The 22,204-nt window shown below is 34.7% G+C and overlaps 1 protein-coding gene across 1 annotated transcript in view; it reads right to left on the bottom strand.

Moving 5' to 3' along the window:
• Dcc (DCC netrin 1 receptor) overlaps positions 1 to 22,204 on the bottom strand; it is a 1,110,494-nt gene that overhangs the window by 576,247 nt on the left and 512,043 nt on the right. Inside the window, exons 4-5 of the mRNA XM_047526548.1 lie at positions 14,042 to 14,192; positions 12,571 to 12,707 (exon numbers count right to left, since the gene is read on the bottom strand). Of these exons, the coding sequence (XP_047382504.1) occupies positions 12,571 to 12,707; positions 14,042 to 14,192 (288 nt within the window). The remainder of the gene's footprint in view (positions 1 to 12,570; positions 12,708 to 14,041; positions 14,193 to 22,204) is intronic.

Genomic DNA, 22,204 nt, shown 5'->3' with positions numbered 1-22,204 from the left:
TGTAATTACAATTCTCGGTATGAATATCTTTGGAAACTGCCTACCCAATGTGTTGTTAGAATTCTAAGGAATTATGGAAGCATCAAGATGAGACAGGGTCACTTCATGGGTGAATGTGATGTCAGATGTAAAGATTGAGTCAGGAGCATCCAAGGCCCAGTGTTAGTTTAAGAGGGCAACAAAGCAGGAAAAAACAGCCTTTGTGACATAAAACATTTCACTCATGTATCTGATGACCTTATGTTGCCCTTAGAAGTTCCTACACATAGCCTTCCAACTAGCCTGCTCCTATGAAAGTGAATATCTCACCCCACACACATACCCACAAAATTTTTTAATTTAATAAAAAAAGTAATAATACTATTAAAAAGTGAACAAAGGATCTGAATAACATTTCTCCAAGAAAGACACACAAATGGCAAAGAAATCCTTGGCAAGATGCTCCAACATGGAAAAGCAAATCAAAACCACAATGAGTTATCGCACGCACAGTAGGATGGCTAGAAACACTGTTAGCTAATACAGGCCTTAGCAAAGATGTAGAAAAACAGCAACACTCACACACTGCTGGTGTGAATAGAAAATGATATAACTATTTTGGAAAAGCAGTCCTCAAATCATTTAACAGAATTACTATAGATATCAGAATTTCTATTATAGGTGTATACACCCAAGAGAATTGAAAATACACATCCACACAAAAGTGTGTACACAAGTATGTATAACAGTGCTATTCACCATGGCCAAAATGTGAAGGTATTCCAAATGCCCATCAGTTGATGAATGGGTAAACAAAATATAGTATATCCATACAATTAAATACTAATTGACCATAAAATGAAATGAAGTACTTATTAAGACATGCTACAAGAATGAACCTTGAAAACACTATACTAATGAAATCAGCTGCCATAGAAGAACATGTATTCTATGATTCCATTCACATGAAATTTCCAGAATAGGCAAGTCTACAGGGACAAAGTAGAAAAGTGCTTGCATAGAACTGGAAGGCTAGTAGAGGAGAGAAAAGGAAGGTAGGGGTGCATGGGATGTTCTTCTGAGGTGATAAAGGTGTTTGTCAGGATAATGAGAAAGTGTCACACACAATTGGGATCAGACCAAAAATCATTAAATGGTCCACTTTAAAACCAAAATGGCCTGGAATTTGAATTCTATCTTTAAAAAGTTGTTTTACTTGTTTTTTAAGAAAAGCATTAGGTAGAGAAAATTAATGGACTGTCAATACACATCTTTTGAGTGAGTGAATAAATGAAGCAATCAACTTATAGTTAGAAGTTCCAAAAGCTTTAAAATAAGTCTGCCACTTCAGTTTAGGTTTTTCAAGTGGCTGCTCTTTGCCCTTAGGTACACTGCCACCAAGCGGTGGTGGAAGCTTTGGTCTTGTATGATTTAAGGTGTGGGAAGTTAAGGTATATACTCTGAAAATTACCTGCGCAAATATACCAGATTTGTAGTATTAAAAATATTGATAAAAATTTACCTATGTATAAATACTGAAATGTTTTACACACAGATAAACTCAATAATAAGTGGGAAAACAGGATTTAATAAGTATATTAAGAAATAACTAGGAAGAATTTACTTCCTAGTCTTTGAAAATTGGCCGGCAAGACCGATGCTAACTCTTGCTGTCTTGGATTAAAACACTCCTGCCTAATTTAGCCTGAGTCTCAGGACACAGGCTACTTCTCTCTGGGATAATGTGTAGCTCTGGTACTTCAGGACAACTTTGGCAGGAAATGCCCTTTGGAGCAGCTTCCCCCCGACTGGCAGCGGTTCTCCTCTTTCCCAGCCACAGATGGTCAATTCACCTTGCTTAGATTGTTAGGGCTAATTAAAATCATATCCTTAGATTGCCTTTTTAATGCTCTGAATTAGTATATAGTCTCTGCCTTTCCCTCTGGGGCCTTTTCTTCCTCTCTTATCTAAGAAAGAAAAAAAAATTAGATTCATAACCATCTCAAGGATAAATGCAAAACATTATCCAAATTGCATTTTCTAACACATGGGGGAAAGAGAGTAGAGAGCCCATCACACAGACCCTAAAATAAGTATTTGTGCAGTCAATCAACAAGTACCACCACCAATCCAACTAGTATTTCCATAACCAGCTTTACCTGGCAAATATAGTAATAAATTATTTTATTATTAACAGCCTAAACTACAATGTTCTTATTTTAATCCATATATAAATTCCAACAGAATCTTTTACACATTATTTGGGGCAGAACTTTGTATACTCTTGTGTCAAACATGACCTCAGTTCAAAAAAGTAAGAAAGATAAGAAATCTTTACAGTGATGGGAGGAAGGAGCTCACAAATTATTTTAATTTTTGTTCTTGATTTAATCCTACCCTGTGTGACTGGAACCTATATTTGGGATTACCTCCCTATATAGAAAAAGGCTTAGCTAATTTCAGTATTATCCATTTAGTAATTAACTTGTGAAGGATAATCAATATAAACTTACCTAATGCTCTTCTTTTATGACTATGACTAATAAATGCATATGAGTGTGTGGGGGCCTCTTAGTAAGAGCAATTATAGATACACATGAAATTTAAAGACTACTACTTAGGCAGAGGTAGTGATGTTGTAAATTCAGGAAAACTCCATTCAAACTAAGAGTTACACATAGTAATAGAAAAATAAATATTATCTTAATATTTTATGATACTATTTCCCATTTATGGCTATGAGCCTAAGGCTAACACCCAACATTGCTGAGTAAATAAATATAGAAGGAGAATGAACAACTGGAATCACAGGAGATAAGCTGCTGCTTCTCCAAAGGTCTGGGTCAGCTCTCCCACTCTTGGCCAATTGCACATGCTCAGAAAGTAGCAGCTAATATTGCATATTCTTCAGCAAAAAAATTATAAAACTAAAGTATATTCAACTAACAATAATAAGAAGGCATACCAATTTTGAATTAGCATGTTTCTCTCTATTCTCAGATATATATGAGAGTTGAATATGGTATATAAAGATATTCATTCTTGTGTATAGAAAATTTATAAGGCATATATAAGAATCGAGTTAGACAGGAAAAAACAACTTCTTCAGAGTCAAGAGTATATTTACTGTTCAAATTGGCATAATCTATAATATCCAAACTATAAATAGTACTTCATACTTAGTTATTATTAAATGAGTAGATGGTGTTGGTATTGAAGAAAAAAAGGGGACATCAAATTTACAAGGACTTTGGAATTATTTAAAAATCTATTATGTCAACAGGAAATCATTTTTGATCCAGTGCTACAAAGGATATTTTTTCCATCTACCTGGAAATCTAAGATTGTTTTTACTACCAATATGTTAGCAATGTTGATAATGTTTTTCTCCATTGTCGCTCCATTAAAAAAAAGAACTAATCAAAAAATATTTTTAGGGCATAGAAAGCATCTCATATAGTGCACAGAACAACTTTTACTTTATGGTTGTTTTAGTCTTCTCTGCTGGTCAACAAAATACCACAGGCTGAGTGGCTCAGACAACAGAAATTTTTCTCATAGTTGGAGGCTGGAAGATCAAGGGTGAGGTGCAGCAGGGTGGGTTTCTACTGAGGTCTCCCTCTCTCCTCAGTGTGCAGATGGCCTCTTCTCCATGCAGCAGCATGGAGACAGAATGTTCTGATGTCATTTCTTTCTGGTAAGGATATTATTCTGAGCAGGTAGCCTTATAAACTGATGTAACCTTGAGCATCTCATAAAGGCCATATCTACACATTTAGTTACACTGGGCTTAATAAGCAAATTGTAAGAGGAGACAATTCAGATCATAAGGGTGGTGCACAAAGAAATCATGTCTATAAAATATTGTGATAGAAAGATAACATGTTTTATGCACAAATGCATTGCCTATGTTTAAAACTTGGATGAACCAGAGAACAAACCAAGGATTGAGTTACAAAGATAAACAAGTCATGACTTCTGTTTTTCGGTATCTTCCTATCTAACTGGGGGGAAAAACATGAACAGCAGGGTAAAGCAGCACAGAGGAAAGCAAAAATATAAAATGCTTCACAAATGGATATCACCCTTCTGCCACAATCCTAATTTTTGGTCTGTGTCTGGAGATTACTGCCAATAATATTTCTATGCATCATTTGGACATCATTATAATGATCCTGCATGATTTGTGGGAATTACGAAAGGACCAGTTGTTGCTATGTGCATTTTGTAGATGAAGAAAATTGGGTCTGGAGAGCGTGCAAGGGATGTTTTTTTAACATTTGTGCTGTTTATTTGTGTTTTGGTTTGGTCTGTTTAATTTTTGCAAATTTTGTTTAATTTAGGCTTTAGGTTTCTTGTGAGAACTTGAAGACACCTTATATATTTTATTTCCCAGAACTCTCAAAGCTGTGCCTTGCAATTCTGAATCTTTTTCTTTCCCTTCCCAATTCTCATCCCCAACTACCAAGTTCTATAAGGAAATAATTATTGTTTGATAAATGAAGGAACTGAGGATTACATAATGGACAAGACAAAACAGCTAGTAAGCTACAACTTAAAAACTTCCATGCTTGTCTCTTGCCTTTAAGATGAAATCTAACCTGACTGGAGGAATTCTCAGGACCTTCTTGTTTTCCAGTCCAGTATCAGACTCCCTTGTACCCACGATCTCCAGTCACATCGACTCACTTCCTCTTTCCATCCCATGCTTATCTCCAAACCTTCACACACTTCCTTCTCCCCAGAATCCTAATGCCTCCAACTCCTCTTCTCTCATCTTTGTTGCATGTTTGTTGAGAGCTCCTTGCTGCCCCCTCTTTCCATATAGTTCCTTCACTCTTCGAGTAAATGCCAGATTCTTGTCTTATCACCTAACTTTGAGACCTGGAGCTGCATCATATTTAGTTCTGTGCCCAGACTCCTTGTTATAATGTTCGGCACTTAAGAGGAAATCAATTACTGGTGGTTGGTTTACTAAGAACGCTGATTCAGTTGTATATCTAGGACTGAAACTTGGACTGTGAGCTCACTATATAGTCACCATCTTTATTTTTATGCAGGTGTTGCTTCAGCAGAAAATAAGCTATTGTTGTGGATTTTTCTACCATTCTAAGCCACAGAATGATGGTTTTTATCAGGGGTATTTAACATCCCCCATAAATCATCTCTTGTCCTACCTCACTTGTAAGATGTTTCTAAATCTTTCTGAATAGCTTGGTAATATTTTAATTTTCAGAATGAATACATTATTTAGTGGTTAAGATATTATATGCATATATACTTTAAATAATATATAAATGGGTTTTGAAGATATATTTTCTTAGAAATATACAATGGGTGTATCATGTATAAATATGCATTATGTGTATGTACATATACATGTAGTGATATTTCAGCCAATTATAGACCGCAGATATCATGATGGTACCAGGAGATTATAATGAAACCTAAAAGTTCCTTTCACCTAGTTGGGTTGCAGCTGTTGCAGGAACTTAACTTCTTACTCAGATGATTGTGGTGATGCTGGTGTAAGAAGCCTACTGGGCTGCTGTAATAAAGAGTACAACCCATACAATTATGTACAGTATATAATTCTTGGTAATAATAATAAGTGATGTTACCGGTTTGGGTGTTTCATATTTTTATTGTTATTTTAGACTGTATTCTTTTTACTTGGAAAGTATACCAAAAACAGTACGCAATGCTACATAGGGTGCTGTCTCATGTATTTCGTATCTACCACAAGGAATCAAGGGACCGCACGAAGTGATCGACCTACCCCCCCAGGCTTGAGTAATTTGTCTCAATGTGTGCACAAGAATTAATCACCTAATGAAATTTCTCAGGAGGCACCCCCATCACTGAGTGGTGCATGACTATAACTTAGTGTGAATGTGCTGTCATCTGACTTAAAAACATTTCTGTGAAAGGTGGGGGCACACACCACCCTCCTTAAAACATTCCAGAAGAATGACCTGTAGGTTGTTTTCCTTTAAGGAAAAGGCACACACCTGCCTCAAAATAACTTCTTCTTAAGGCACTTTCCTGGGAGAAGTCTAAACCCAAGTATCATGTGAAGTGGTATGAGATACTCATAAAGAGGACATAGACAATGCTTAGATTTGGTTTCATGTTCTCCATTTTTTGCAAAAGGCTAATGTAGCAAACTTAAGTGCATCCTACAAAACTAGCTTATACCAACCCTAGCCAATATTTCTCTAGAATTTTGATAAGGAAAATACTTGAGAAAATCTACATCATAGGTGAATTATTAATGGCATTTTTAAAAAATTTATATATACTGCTTTAAAGGTAATTCCAGAATCCTTTTCAAAATATTCAAAAATCTTTCATTTCTCACTGGTGTTAGACCTGATGGCTTTCGCTGAGTGACTCTTCCACCCATTTCCTTCTTCATGTATATGAACAGTGCATAGGGCCCATACAAAGTCAGACACTGCATTGATGAAAGATTAAATACCTTTTTAAAGTATGCATTTCTGTATTGATCCAGAAACTGAATCAATCCAGATATAAAGCAGTAGCAGATCTTTTGAAAGTTTATTGAGGCTTGTCTTTTTGTGTGTTTGGAGATGTGCATGTAGGTCAGGATGCACAGATTCAGAAGATGGATGTATTTTCCCAATTATAATCAGATTATAATTATTGAGCCAGACAGCAGACACTCTGAAAATATGAATGGACAAAATGTCATTATTTACTTCTCTTTTAAAAAAAATAGGTTTAAAGAATGAATAATTATGGCACTCGAGATTTAAACAAAATATAAGCTGGTTACAATCTTCAGACAGCTTTCCTGGGTACCCTTCTCATTAGGATCCTTCCTGACATTGCTGTTGAGGTTCTGCCTTCTAGAGATTATCAACTCTGCTTGTCTTCACAGATCCCAGGCTTACATGCAATATGTAATATATCTCATTTATATTTTATTTTAAACAAGGTTGTCACTTATCTTGTCTAGTACAAATTTCTCCAGATGGTTTAATGATTATGAAGATTTTAATTTCCATTTTATAAGAAGGCAATATAAATGCTAGCCTTCAAATTATATTTAATGTATACTGACTTCTTGAAATTGCTGTAAGGGGCAACAACATTCCTCTTTATCTTCTTTTATATAAAATGATGCTCTATTTGAGTCTGTGTTCATGAACGTTCACATTGAAAGCCAGCCTAAGTGCAAGAGAAGGACTACAGGTTCAAAGGCAAAACAAGAATCTGATAAAATGCATAATTAAAGTTCTATAAGGACAAGCTTAGACTTCTTGTGGGATTTTATATTATGAAAAATATAAATATGTTTAAATTTTTAAAAGTTATGAAAAATAAATTTGAATAACATTGATAGTGAAGTTCTTTTCATTATATATTTTCTAAAAAAGTAATAAATCCTATTTTCCAAATAAATTCAGTTCAGTACAGTGACCCCAAATGTACATTAGAATAGTCAAAGGCTATATCAAAGATTTTATTATATCGACATTCATGTTTAGAGCCAGGATAAAAGTTACAACAGTATTCCAACCACCTCCTGAATTAAATCAAGCTTTCTAGAGTAGTTATAAATCTTACAAGGTCTATGGGAGATGTTTGAAATGTATATATACCCAGTTACCAAGATGATTCTTTAAAAAACAGAAAGGAAAACACTAAGACCAGGAAGATCCATACATGTAAACATGGTTCTATCTAGTTCCTAAAAAATTTGTAATACTTCTAATTTATACATTAACTATGTAACATATATCCAGATTTGTGGATGGAGTGTCCATTTAGGACAAAAACAGAACTCTAAAGGTGACAAAACTGGCAGTCATGGGGAGAGAGACCTGGCTGAATATTCTACATGTATATATACAGCGCACACACAACAGTTACTGTTCCTCCTATATAAGAAGTTCCAGCAAATCAATGAAATAAAGATGAATGTTTTAGTAAGTGTGTAAATGTTAAGAAGACAGCAAATTCACAAGATAGAAATCCAAATTCCAGTGAGACTATAAAAGAAAATTTTAATTTAATAAAGATCCAAATTATTACAAGGAGACTCCAGTTATAAAATTGTTAGATTAAAAAATATTTGTGGGGAGAAGTGTACTCTTTTGACAAGAGACAAATTCTGGCATTGGTATAAAGACCTCCAGGTTATTTTTCCTTAGAATATAAGCAAATAAATGAGAAAAATATTAAGAATATTAAGATATTAAGAGATATTAAGAATATAAAGAATATAAAGATATTAAGAATGACTGAGTGTTTTGTTTTTTAATAAAATTTAGAAACACAACGTTTGACAGCTGAAAACCTAGAGAACATAAATATATATATAGACACACAGAGAGAAAGGTACTATGATCGATCCTTAAGTGAAAACACAGTAATGATATATACCTCAACTATATGAAGAAAATGTGTGTTATGTGAGTGAGTGAGTGTGTGTGTTTCTGAATTTTCCAGGATTATGTGTGAGTTTTATCATCTTGATATTTTTCTAAATATTTTGATTTTTCATTCTTTACCTTTTAAGGTCATAAGCATGTTTTGTTTCCATATCTTCCTGTTTATTTTTCTGATTATAGAAATGATACACAGCTTTGCAAAGTTATAAGCTTCCAATTAAAATCCCAATGATGTACCTTGCAGAAATAGAGCAAGCAATTATGAAATTCATCTGGAAGAATAAAAAACCTAGAATAGCTAAAGCAATCCTCAGTAGCAAGAGCGAAGCAGGGGGTATTGCAATACCAGATCTTCAACTCTACTACAAAGCAATAGTAACAAAAACGGCATGGTATTGGTACCAAAATAGACAGGTAGATCAATGGTACAGAATAGAGGACATGGACACAAACCCAAATAAATACAATTTTCTCATACTAGACAAAGGTTCCAACAATATGCAATGGAGAAAAGATAGCCTCTTCAACAAATGGTGCTGGGAAAACTGGAAAACTATATGCAATAGAATGAAATTAAACCCCTATCTCTCACCCTACACAAAACTCAACTCAAAATGGATCAAGGACCTCGGAATCAGATCAGAGACCCTGCATCTTATAGAAGAAAAAGTAGGTCTAAATCTTCAACTTGTTGGCTTAGGATCAGACTTCCTTAACAGGACTCCCATAGCACAAGAAATAAAAGCAAGAATCAACAACTGGGATAGATTCAAACTAAAAAGCTTTCTCTCAGCAAAGGAAACTATCAGAAATGTGAAGAGAGAGCCTACAGAGTGGGAGAATATCTTTGACAACCAGACCTCAGATAGAGCGCTAATTTCCAGAATCTATAAAGAACTCAAAAAACTCTACACGAAGAATACAAATAATCCAATCAACAAATGGGCTAAGGAAATGAACAGACACTTCACAGAAGAAGATGTACAAGTAACCACCAGATATATGAAAAAATGTTCAACATCCCTAGTAATAAGGGAAATGCAAATCAAAACTACCCTAAGATTTCATCTCACCCCAATTAGAATGGCGATTATCAAGAATACAAGCAACAATAGGTGTTGGCGAGGATGTGGTGAAAAAGGAACACTCATACATTGCTGGTGGGGTTGCAAATTAGAGCAGCCACTCTGGAAAGCAGTGTGGAGATTCCTCAGAAAGCTTGGAATGGAAACACCATTTGACCCAGCTATCCCACTCCTTGGCCTATACCCAAAGGACTTAAAATCAGCATACTACAGAGATACAGCCACATCAATGTTCACTGCTGTTCAATTCACCATAGCCAGATTGTGGAACCAACCTAGATGCCCTTCAGTTGATGAATGGATAAAGAAACTGTGGCATATTTATACAATGGAATATTACTCCGCAATGAAGAATGATAAAATTATGGCATTTGTAGGCAAATGGTCGAAATTGGAGAATATCATGCTAAGTGAGATAAGCCAATCTCAAAAAACTAAAGGACGAATGATCTCGCTGATAAGCGGATGAGGACATATAATGGGGGGTGGGAGGGGCTAGCATTAGGTTTAGGGTTAGGTTTAGAGTTAGGCTAAGGAGAGCGGTAAGAATGAAGGAAAGAAGGACTGTGTAGAGGGAAAAGAGGGGTGGGAGGGGTGGGGGGGAGGGGAAAAATAAAATAAACATCATTACCCTATGTAAACGTAAAAAAAAAAAAAAAAGAATCATCATTTTTTGTGCATCACAGAAACCTGCCTCATTTTATACTTGTTTGAAATAAAGATGAATGAGAAGTGTAGGGATCAGGCAGACAGAAGAGTACAGGCCTGAGACTCTGGGGTCAGACTGCCTGAATTTGAACCCTGAGTCTTCTCTTGAGATGTTTATTTATCTTTCTGTGCAGAAATGCTCTCATTCATAAAGCAGGGTTGACTTTAATTAATACCTCATGTTGGGTTGGGGATGGTAACTACTTCTTCCTCATTATGACATTTTCTTCCCTGCAGAGGGGGCTCCTTTAGGAAAGAACTCCTGCTTCCCCAATCCCTCCTCAATTCTCGCCCTTACCTGGAAGTCAGAGAGGTTGGCTTAGGATAAAAGACAAAATGCCCATCAGATGGGTAGTTTAAAGGCATCCCTTCCACCTCCTGTTCTCTCTGTGGAAGGCAACTGACCAAAGAGAACTACTGCCCTCCAGGGCCATGGGTCTCCAGTCAGTGAATGCCATGTTGTCACATCCCCACCACCACTGACCAGACGAACATGCTTTTCTCATGCAGAAAGGAATCACATGCCCAGTGGCAACATTTTAAAAAAATAAAGGTGATATTTGAGTCACTATATGTCATACTCTTTTTCTTCTTTCTCAAATGGTACAGAATTATTAGAGTAAATAAAAGCATTGCTATTTAACGGTTTCCAACTTCATAACCCCCAGAGGCTACTGTGAAAAACACATATCTCACACTGTTTGTACTAAATAAATGCCACTTCTTGTGTATATGGTGTGTTTATATACGAGCATACATAGAAACACATGTCCATAGGTACGTACCTTTTATATATATATATGTGCATATGCTTATAGTTTTAAATATATCAAATACTATATAGTTTGAAGTAATTTATATAGTTCATAAAGAAAAAAAAGGCCAATATGTATGCACAATACATATGTATGCACAATACAATATGTATGTACAATATGTATGATACATGTAGATCTTGGCTAATTTAGTTCATCATCAAAAATCAGTATTGAGAAACATGTGACTGTAGTATCAATGAAGCCTTATATTGTGTATTAATTTGATGCAAAATTTGACCTCATGTATTTGCAAGTAAAAATTTAATTATGTCAGTAAACTCTATCTCATTCTATAACCACATTTGCATTATGATCATTAATCCACATTACAAGATCATTTCTATGATAACCATTTAGTGTTAGTGTATTTTGACATTACAAATAGAAAGTTCTTGATTTTCTTTCTTTTATTAAGCTATAAAATATGATTAAATAGTCATCATTTTAAAGACAGCTGATATTTTAGTTAAAATAATGTTACCTCTAAATCCAAAGAACTAAAGTCTTTTGCCCTTTCTTAGTTTAATATTTATGGCTTAAGGAAGGAAAAATCAACTCTACTGCATAACCCATTTTATATATATATATATATAATTGTTATTATCCAGTCCACAGTTAAAAGTGCTTTGTGAATGAATTTTAAAGCCACGATGGAAGAAGGATAGCATATTAATATTATGATATAGGTAAGCATATATAATCAGCATATGATATCTTTTTATTTCTACTAAAACCTGTGATTGCCCTGAATTCTTTAAAAGGAAAAAGTTGCATCCCAAAGGGAGAAAACATAGTCAACAATTTTTATTGTTAGAGGAAAAAAGAAAGTAAAATCAAAATGTTAAGGCTCTTTCTTCAATCTATTTAATTCAAATGAAACTGGATAAAAGAAATGTGGAACACATGATAAAATTTGGATTTGCTTGAGTACCTACTATATGTAAGAATGATTGATTTATAAAGAGACACAGATGACCCTAACTTTCTGAATAATATGAACTTATGCATACACCTTTAATTTCTTTAAATTATATTCTTATTGTGCATGTTTTCCTTACTTATATTAGATTTTAGTGATCCATTTCAAACAAAACACCTGCAGTATTTCCATGTAACTAAAACAATCTTACCAAAACCATGAATTTAATGTCACAGACCCTGTCAGCTCAAATGACATTTGCTTTTTCCACTGAGGCATATTTATGAACATTTTTTTCTCATATTCTTCTTCATGTATTTTCCACAGACATGATATTTTGGAATCTTTTACTTGTTATTCAACACATCTGTCAAATAGTAATTTGGGGTAGTTTTCAGCTTATCACTAGAATAATTAGCCTAAAGAGTAATATATTTGCTTTTAATCAATGAGCAAGTGTTCCACTCAGTATTCAATCCCTGTGCAATTAATCAAAGCAGAGCAAGGACACATGTGGGGTACTGGGACTTTGCGATTTCACACTAACAAATATAGGAAGCAATCATTGGTAAGCCTTTTAAATGTCCTGGTGATGTATTTTCAAGAGGACAATGTAAACTCATCCGCAGTCAGTGACTTACCCAAGACTGTGAGCTCTGCAGAGGCACTAATGTTCTCATTTTTATATGTGACAACACAGGTGTACGTTCCACTGTCGTCATCTGTCACGTTGGAGATCAGCAAGTTGCTTCCACCCAATAAAGAATACTTTTTAGACCTGTAAGACAACAGGCATATATAATCATACAGTAAATTAACACACGTTTACGGGCGAGGTATTCAAAGGTTTAAATGAACTTTGCAAAAAAGCATGTATGGAATTGAAAGGAAATCCTGTATCAGAGGGGCTCAATAATGTCTCACGTATTGACCTAAAATTAATTCAAAGGAAACTATTCCCACTGGAAGACTGCAAAGAGATGAAGCAGGAATAACTTCAGTGCTAAAAAGAAACTTACAGACAATCTAGTCTATTTCTCTCATTTTAAATTTGTGGGCCTCGGGGTCCAAAGAAGTGGTTCTCCCAGAGTGGAAGGCAATGGTCCATGCCCTGACATCCAATTCAGGGATCTCCCACAGTCCCACAATCTACACTAAACCAAAACCAAATATATGCAAACAGCTGTCACATTTCCTGCAAGCCTTAATGATCCTGGAAAAGTTGTGATATCATACTGTTGTTATCTAAGTACATATTTAAGGTGGATGAATTTAAAGATTAATATATGACCTATGGACCTATCTCGTCATAGAAAATAAATGTGTTAAAAAGGAGTACACCAATCCTCCCAATCAATGAAATTAATTTCTTAAGTGAGATCCATTTAATCAAAACATTTCAGAATAAGTATTCCATCATATGAAGGGCTTATTTTCTAACTCTATCTTATTATTAATGTTCCAGTAATTCAAGACTAGCCATATTCTCCTGTCTTACCTTAAATGTTTGTTATAACTGGGATAGTCATGGACATAATTGGAGCTAAAAGGAATTGTTCAGATGTTGCAATGATATGCCACATATTGAATTCGGGAATTTTTGGTTACTTTACTCCCCTTATCTTTATTGAGGTATAATTGAAAAAAGTGTATGTATTTATAGCACGCAATGTGATGTTTTATGGATAAAGCGTGAAATATGTGTGTGCACATAGACAAATATGTATATATACATATAAAGAAAGTGAGAGAGTGAACATCAAGCTAATTAACCTAAATATCACCTCACATAGTGATATTCTATGCATGTATATGCTGAGAATATTTAAGATCTACCTCTCCATTCCACTTCCTTAGGATAAGATCATCCAGATGCCTCTTAGGTGGGACCACCTCAATTACCAATTTCCTTTCAGAATTGATCTTATGGATTTTGGCTGTTTACCCCACGATCTCAAATCGTGGTTAGGATGCCATTGATACACTGTACCATGCTGAAATATGGAAAAATTTCCAATTATCATGAGAAACCTATCATTTCTAGGCATTCATATCAAATTGGAGAAAAATAAACAACAATGCATACTTCACAGAAGTCTTAAATTCGTGTACCTGAGTTGGATGACTTCCTGACCCCGTAACCAGGTGAAACTGGGCGGAGGGTAGCCGGACACACAGCACTCCAAGACGGCATCCCTTCCTTCAGTGGCCACCACGTTGGATGGCCTCTGCAGAAAATACAGTTGCCTATGCAGTCCTGGATCTGTGAGGAAGAAATACAGGATCAAATACTTCATGAAAAACATGACAAAGATAAATGATGTAACTGAAATCATTTTCCCCCTAAGAAAACCCACAGTGATGGAAAGAAAACAAAGAAAAATGGAAAGGTGCTGGTGAAACTTATAAATAAACTCCTAAGAGTTTTCCCAATTCCCAGATTCTAGAATATCCCCAGCTAAGGATATCCTTAGCTGTTGAGATGTCATGGCATAAGGCAAAGGACATAAACTTGAGGCTACAGAACACTCATCTGGGCTACAGGTCTTGTTAATTGTCCCTACTAGATAATCAGACAATATTATCAGTAACTTTTCTAAATGTTATCATCTGAAAATTTTGATATGTTCAGTTTCTTTGCTAATTGCATCTATTCCACTTTCTTCTGCTTAGTTCGTTGCTTTTGTAACTGGCTGCATATGATAAACATAGAAAATTAGAATTGTGCTAAATAGCATTCAGGTCTAAGGATTAGAACATAAAGGTTTTGCAAAATATCTGCTTCCTTCAAAAAGGAAGTTGTATAAAGTTTGCTTGCTTGTTTTTCAACAATGTCTGGTTCTATCTTAACCTTTTGTTTATATTTAACTTTTAAACATTTCAAAGTGTGAGTTTGTCCCTAGATCGGAGACCCCGGGTGAAGGAGTGCTGATACCCTTGTATTCATCTCACACATTTACTTGTTCTATGTATGCAGCATTGCTCATGTGGTCTAGCAGGTAACTGAAACAGTGTCTGTGCTACTTAAGAACTCATGCTACTCAACCCGAGAATTCACTTGATCGAGAGCCATTAAGATAATAACAGATGGAATATGCAAAAAAAATTACAGTCTTAAGCACAGGGTTCAGCACTCAAGAAAGCTCCCTCAGAGTGAAGAGCTTCCCTTCCCTCAATTATAGAAGCCCGGTCCTCCTGCCCAGAGCACACTAGTCCTAAGGTTAGGTGGACTTAGAGATTGCCCCACACAAGCAGTACTCTCTGACCTCACCTGCTGACCAAATTTCAATCACTCAGAATGGATGTATTTAAGATTCTGAGTTTCTGCATCTCACTAAAATCCATATCTCTCTAGAAGATTTAATTTAGACTATTTTCAATTTAATGCGTTTAGTAGAATTAGCCTTTCATCTGTCATGATGCAAAATCAAAGGAAAATTCTGATGCAAAGAAAATGAGGCAATGAAGTCAAAACTAGGATGGGATGAATGAAGGAGATTAGATCCAACTGTGTCACAGCATAGGTGACAGGTGATGAGAGAGGAACTGAGGTGGGAAGGGACCTGGGACATATTGTAAAAGTGTTATTAATTTTCCTTTGCCAGAGCCACCTCCACACAGGTTGATCACAGGGTAGTAAAAGAACTGCAATTCTCATATTAATAGTTGGGATTGTAATTGTCATCTGTGTCTGGAGAAAAAAAGTAAATTCACACTTTCTTAGTCTTACCACATCTGTTTCTAGTTGTTTCAGCAACAAAAATAAATAATCTTCACGATGAAAATATTGAAGGCGTTTTCCAAATGTGTTTATCATCATTAAACCAATAGTGTAGAAAAATGCCTCAAAACCTTTGATAGTTGCTAGTGGCATGTTTTACTTGCCCTCTCAAAAATGCTTTTCAAATTAAACAAATATGTTTCAAAAGATAATACTGCTTAAGGAAAAATTTCTGAAATGGACAAGTTCCCAAAATGTGCATTTACAACTAGGTATCTTTGTAACAGAGGACCATTTATCCAAATGTTTTACTTTCACCACCTGCTCCTCACATACATCACAAATGCTACTCTACAATACCTTGGAAAACATCTAGTAAGATCTGCTAAGTGTAATCTTTTAGCTAAAAGAAAATTTACCAGGTACAGGTAAATTGACAGGTACATTATTGACCAGTGTAAGAAACAATATTTCAACTCAAATGATTATACTTCATCAGAAAATAAAATCATGCAACATAAAATGGTTCCATTTTAGAGTATTTAAAATTTTTTTATTTGCCAAAAAAGTGAACAGAGTACAGAGAACTTCTATATATCAAATCCCATCCCATGTCACTCAGTTTCCCCTATTACAAACATCTTACATTAGTATGGCACAGTTGTTACAACTAATGAACCAATATTGACATACTGTTAATAACTAACATCCATATTTTACAGTAAGGCTAGCTGTACTTTGCATAGGTTTTGACACATGCATGTTAAGTATTTAACATCGCAGTATCATGGAGAGTCATTTCACTACCCTAAAAATATTGAGTTTACTTATTCATCCTTGGCTACAACCCCTACTTCTATTCATGTGCCTTTTCCAGATGTCCTATCATTGAAATCACACAATATTCTGATTTTCAGACTTGATTTTATTTCACTTACCAATATGCATTTAATATTTTTGTGACTTGATAGCTCATTAATTTGTATTGTTGGATAATACTCCATCATATAGATGCATCATCATTTGTTCATTTATTCACCTATTGAAGGACACTGGCTTCGGGTTTTTGAAAAAAACTATTAAAGACGTTCACATGTAGATTTTTAATTGAATTTAAATTTTCAACCCATTGCATTAATACATACCTTGGAACACAATTACTGAATTGTGTCATGAAGTATTGTAAAACTATATTTAGCTTTGTAAGAAACTGCCCAGGTGTCTTCCAAAGTGGTTGTGCAAATATATCACTCCCATCATCAATGAATGACAGTTCCTGGTACTACATACCCTCCAAAGAATTTGTTATTGTCATATTTTTAATATTGTGCATTTTAGTGTGTGTGCAATATCTCATAATTGTGTAACTCATGACTCCCTAACACATGCTGTTGAGCCCGTTTCATATGTTCTTTTTTCCATCTGTAAGCCTTTGGTGAGGCGTCCAGACATCTTTCGTATTTTTTTAATTGGTTGGTTTGCTTTCTTATTGAGTTTCCAGAATTCATTATGCATTTTGTATATAAGTACTTTTATCATATTACATAATATTTTCTCTGTGGGTGGCTTTTTTTTTTTTCATTCTCTTAGCACTGCCTTTTACACAGTAGAAATTTTTAATTTTAAGCAAGTCCAACTTGTTTTTCCTTCCATGCATTGCTTTTTAGGTATTGTACCTGAAAGTTCATAACCACATCTGAGATTACCTAGATTTCCTGTTTCTTCTAGAAATATTAATCTTGTGTTTTTCATTTATATATCATCAGATCCATTTGAGATAATCTTTATGAAAGATGGAAGATATGTGTCTAGATGCTTTTGCATAGTTACATCTAATTGTCTTTCTCCATTCACTTGATTTTGCTTCTTTGTCAAAGATCTTTTGATGGCCTATGTGTGGGTGTGTTTCACAGAGCTCCATCCTGTTCCATTGACCTATCTGTACATGCTTTTGCAAATTCTATACTGTCTTGTCTATTTTAAGTCCTGAAATCAGGTAGCATCCATCCTATGACTTTTGTTTTCTTCCTCAGTTTTGTGTTCACTACTCTGGGTTTCTCCACAAAAATTCAGAATAAGTTTGGTGAACTCTACTGGAACTTTGGTCTTTATTAAAATATCTTGACATCACAGGGCTCCTATTGTTTTAAAATATCCTTCTGCTATTCCTTTTTAATTAAATAGTATATTCCAGGTGAAGCCAATCCTGGCCTGGCCCATTTCAGTTGCTGGTTATCTGTGTCTTCATATGCATTGGAGTTTGTGAGCCTGATCATGTATATGAAAATTTCAGTGTTTAGTAGGTAATTTTGGTTTCATTTCCCCAAATATATTTCTCTGTATCTCATTTAATAAAGTATAGTACTAAGAAAGTTTCTTGAAGAGCTAAAAGAAAATCATTCACATGAAAATATTTCAGATGCTACGCAACACAGATTAAACATGACCATGAAATGTTTGAAGTTCCTTCAATCTAGAAGTGAGTGTTTACTTCCTTGTGCTGCAACGCTGTCCTATATCTTGCTTAGACAAACAGATTGTGGTGGGAATTATGTTGTAAGAGTTGTGGAATCAAGGACTCAAGAGGTCTCTGCTACTGTGATTGTTCTCTGAGACTAGCATATTAGCAGAGCCAACTGAAGAGTGACAGATCACAAAGATGTTAACTGAGGCCACCAGCCAACAGTCATGTCCAACTGCAAGACTCATGAGCGAGGCATTCTTGAATCCTATCCTTCAACCAAATACACATAAATGAAACCAAGTGAAACCAGAAATTGCTGAGGTAAACTGCCGAATTGTCAGAGATTGTTGCTAGGTTAAGATACTAAATTTTGTAGTAGTTTGTTATTCAAAACAGATAACTGAAACATATACAACAAAATAAAAACAAAACAAACCCATCCCCCAAATTTAAAATGCCAAGTAACCATTTTTGTTATTCTTATTTTAGTTTTTTTTTTTTAATCACTATGGTGATCTTGGCTATATACAGAGACAATATTCAACTTGATATCTGCACATTTTTCTCCTTCAAAATGTTTTACAAGGACCATTAAGGAAGAATACTTACATGTAAAAATTAGGGCAATAAAATACAATCGTCAAGGTTAACTTTTCTCTGATGTACTTTTTGGTGGTTTTATTTTCATCTTTGAATTTTTCTGTATTTTCTAAAGATACTCAAAAGGACATATTTTTCGAGTGAAGAATTATTTTCAACTCTAGTGGTACAAAGTGTATAGAAATTATACAAAGGACCAAAACATCTTTAAACTTAATAACTAAAACTTAAAACAAATATTTAATGGAAGTTTTCTCTCTAAGCTCCAAACAATACAGATGAAAAAGTCCTAAGAAGTATGAACTTTAAATTCTAGGTTGTGACTCTTGTAGATTAAATTGATTTTACTGGAACTACAATCAAATTAGTAATTACTGTATTCTAGCTCTATGGGCACTAACTATTCTGGTCCAAATTGAGTTACTTGCTGAAGAGAACATGAAGAATTTCTCCAGTGAATGAGGAGCATGGTTTAATTATAAGGAAGGATAATGGAAAACAATTTGTAACACTGTTTCATAAACTGGGTGATACTTCTATTTATTTATATATTTTATTTTTACTGGCAGACATTTTACTTTTTTAAAAAAACTGTACATACACTTCATATACTTTTACATATATGTATCTATTTTAAAATAAAACTGGGAGGAAAATGCTTGTGTGACTCCTAGAAAACATACCTAATAATCATTTTACCAAACTAGCAAAAATTGACTTTTTTTCTAATATCAAATTTCCATATTAAAAGATTACAAAGCAGCCTTAACTAATTTAATGCTCATGGAATTAAACACAAAAATTCATTTTTCTAAATAGATTCCAAGTTGTGATTTACTTGGACTAAAATCCAGTTTTGCTTTTTCCTGTTTGTAAAAATGGACATTGGCCTGATTCTTTGACTTGGTTCCTGGGTCACTAGAGTAACAGTACAGCGAATCTCCCTCCTAGTGAGAGGCATGCACAGGATGATGGTCTTCACAATACTACCTTTCTGGGACTGCAGTTTGCCTCCAGGGCAGAACTACCACGTAGCCACACCTTGTCTTTGCCTGTTCTTTCCACTCTATGTCCTTTTTACTTGTTTTTCAATGGAAATTTTGGCCTACTTTGCTTAATCTGATCTGAGTAGGAGAGGACTACTCTACAATCTATAATAAAAAAAGAAAGAATAATGATTTAGACAGTGAATCTCAAACGGTTATGTATTACTGAGGATCCCAAAGGGCTTTTTCTTTATGTAGGTTATAGATTCAAATATTTACCAACATCAAACTCAAATTTTATTTATTAAATATAGACTTATATCTTGGGCTGGGGAGATAGCTCAGTTGGTAGAGTGCTTGCCTTGCAAGCACAAGACCCTGGGTTCAATCCCCAGCACGAAAAAAAAAGAAAAAAAAATATAGACTTATATCTTACCGAAATTAGTTCAAAAACATCTCTACTTTTAAAAACACAAATCTTAGTGAGGATCATGGCGTTCCTTTATACTTTTTTGTAAGTTATTTTAATGAGTGGTTTATTTAAAAATAACACGATTGTTATGTTACTTTCTTCATTTACATTGATCTGTATATGGTTTTTGTTGAATTACATGAAAACAATCTGACTTCAAACAGATATGTAACTAGAAAGAAAGGCATATTTTGACAGCCTTTTCAGATAATTGTAGATATTATCCTTTAACACTATACCAAATTTCAACAAGCAGTTTCTTGCAAGTTGGTTGTACAGTGTGAAATCTGACACAATATCAGTAAACATTTTGTGCTATGTTATAAAAATCCATTGGTCTATCTTGTACTTTGGATGGATCTCTTACCTATGCATGATTTTATCACATCAATCAATGGTCATTTGGAACAGTATACTGCATTAGACAGGTCTTCCAAATGTTGACACATATCATTATAGAGTATCAAAAATCTCATTTGTTACTATCACCACCAATCCAGAAGAAATGATTTTTAATGCTGGGAAGCTGTCAAGGTTCCAGTGACAGATACAATTTCTAAATTTCTAATTTTAGCTTTTAAGCTTGAATTTCATCTTTGGCAGCAAATATTCTTTTCCTTAAAGTGACTAGTTCACTTTGTTCATTTGTGAGAAAATATCTAACAAGCACCCAGGTCTGAATAGTTACAGTGTTTCCTTTGGTTGTTCTTTCAAGTAAAAAATAATTTTTCCATGAGGAAAATAAAATGCTAGCAAGTTCAGTTTGAAATTCAAATGATCACAAAAGTGTTTACTGTGCAAAACACTTTGTACTTCAATTTCCTTCATGTGTATTTCTCATTTTGGCATGCAGAATATTAAAAAAGATGTGCACTTTTGCATCATCATGCAATAAAATTAGTCATCTTTACTGCTTCATCAAGGACATTCAGGCAAGTGGTGAAAAGTACAAGAGATCCAGGAGCATGAGTGTTAAAGTAGGTCTGACCTCCAGGTCCTCTTGCAAGTAACCTGAAGATCGAGTGGCCACACGGATGCACAGGGACTCAACCAATTTATTATTCTTCTGAATCACCTGGACTGTTTCCTTTCAATATAGGAATAATTTTGCATTGTTAAGTAAAAGTGTATAAATATATTTCTTTTTCCTCCCCTTCTTCCCCAGCCTTTCCCCTTTTCCTTCTTCCTCCTGTCTCCTAGTATTAGTTTCATTTTCATCTGTGAAGATGATGCAACAATTATATATGACCACTCATTGTCTTTCAGCAAGTGTTTATTAAGTCAGTGAACCCTTCAGATCATTATAATGTGGCACATTCACTTACATTTAAGACAGAAATAAGAACTCAGTATCATTAAGGTCTACACCCTACAGAGGCACAAGAAAAGCGTATTAGTGAAAGTAGTATATTTTATGTTTAGAGGCATATCAAAAAACATTTTAATATTAAAAATATTATCACATTCTGTTACAATTAAACATTATGACAGTCAAATTATGTGAGTGTATGAGGTCAGGTGAAAACTAGATTTTAGTCTTGACATTCACAGTTTTTCCCAAATGCCTTTGGTGGACATAGAATTTTTCCTGCTGTCATGGCAGAGGACAAAGCTGACTGTGTGTATCATCCTGAGACCCTGCAGTGAGTGAAAGGAAATTCATAACTGTCATAGGACAAGGGTGTGTTCTTGACCACTCCAGGTAAGCTGGATGCCTTCTTTCCCTGTGATGACAAAAACTTTCCTTTAATGGGGACATTTTTCGAAATTATTATTTAGGAACCTCAACATTAAATTTACAGTGCTGAATCTAAAGAATAACTGAGGCATAGAGAAATTAAATTATGGACTGCTGCCATCTGCATCAGCAAGAAAAAATAATGCCCGTTTTCACAGCTTAATAACTGTCATCCTCAAAATAACCAGTATTTGCTTTTAATTTTTATACTTTCCTGACTGCCCTTCTTGGAGTTCTTTATTAAGTTCCTGACTCAGTGGAATTTCCCATTGGAAATGAAAGGGCATTGTAGGC

Source organism: Sciurus carolinensis, chromosome 15 (assembly GCF_902686445.1).
Source record: "Sciurus carolinensis chromosome 15, mSciCar1.2, whole genome shotgun sequence".
Lineage (NCBI taxonomy): Eukaryota > Metazoa > Chordata > Mammalia > Rodentia > Sciuridae > Sciurus > Sciurus carolinensis.
This window is presented reverse-complemented; position numbering and strand designations above follow the sequence as displayed.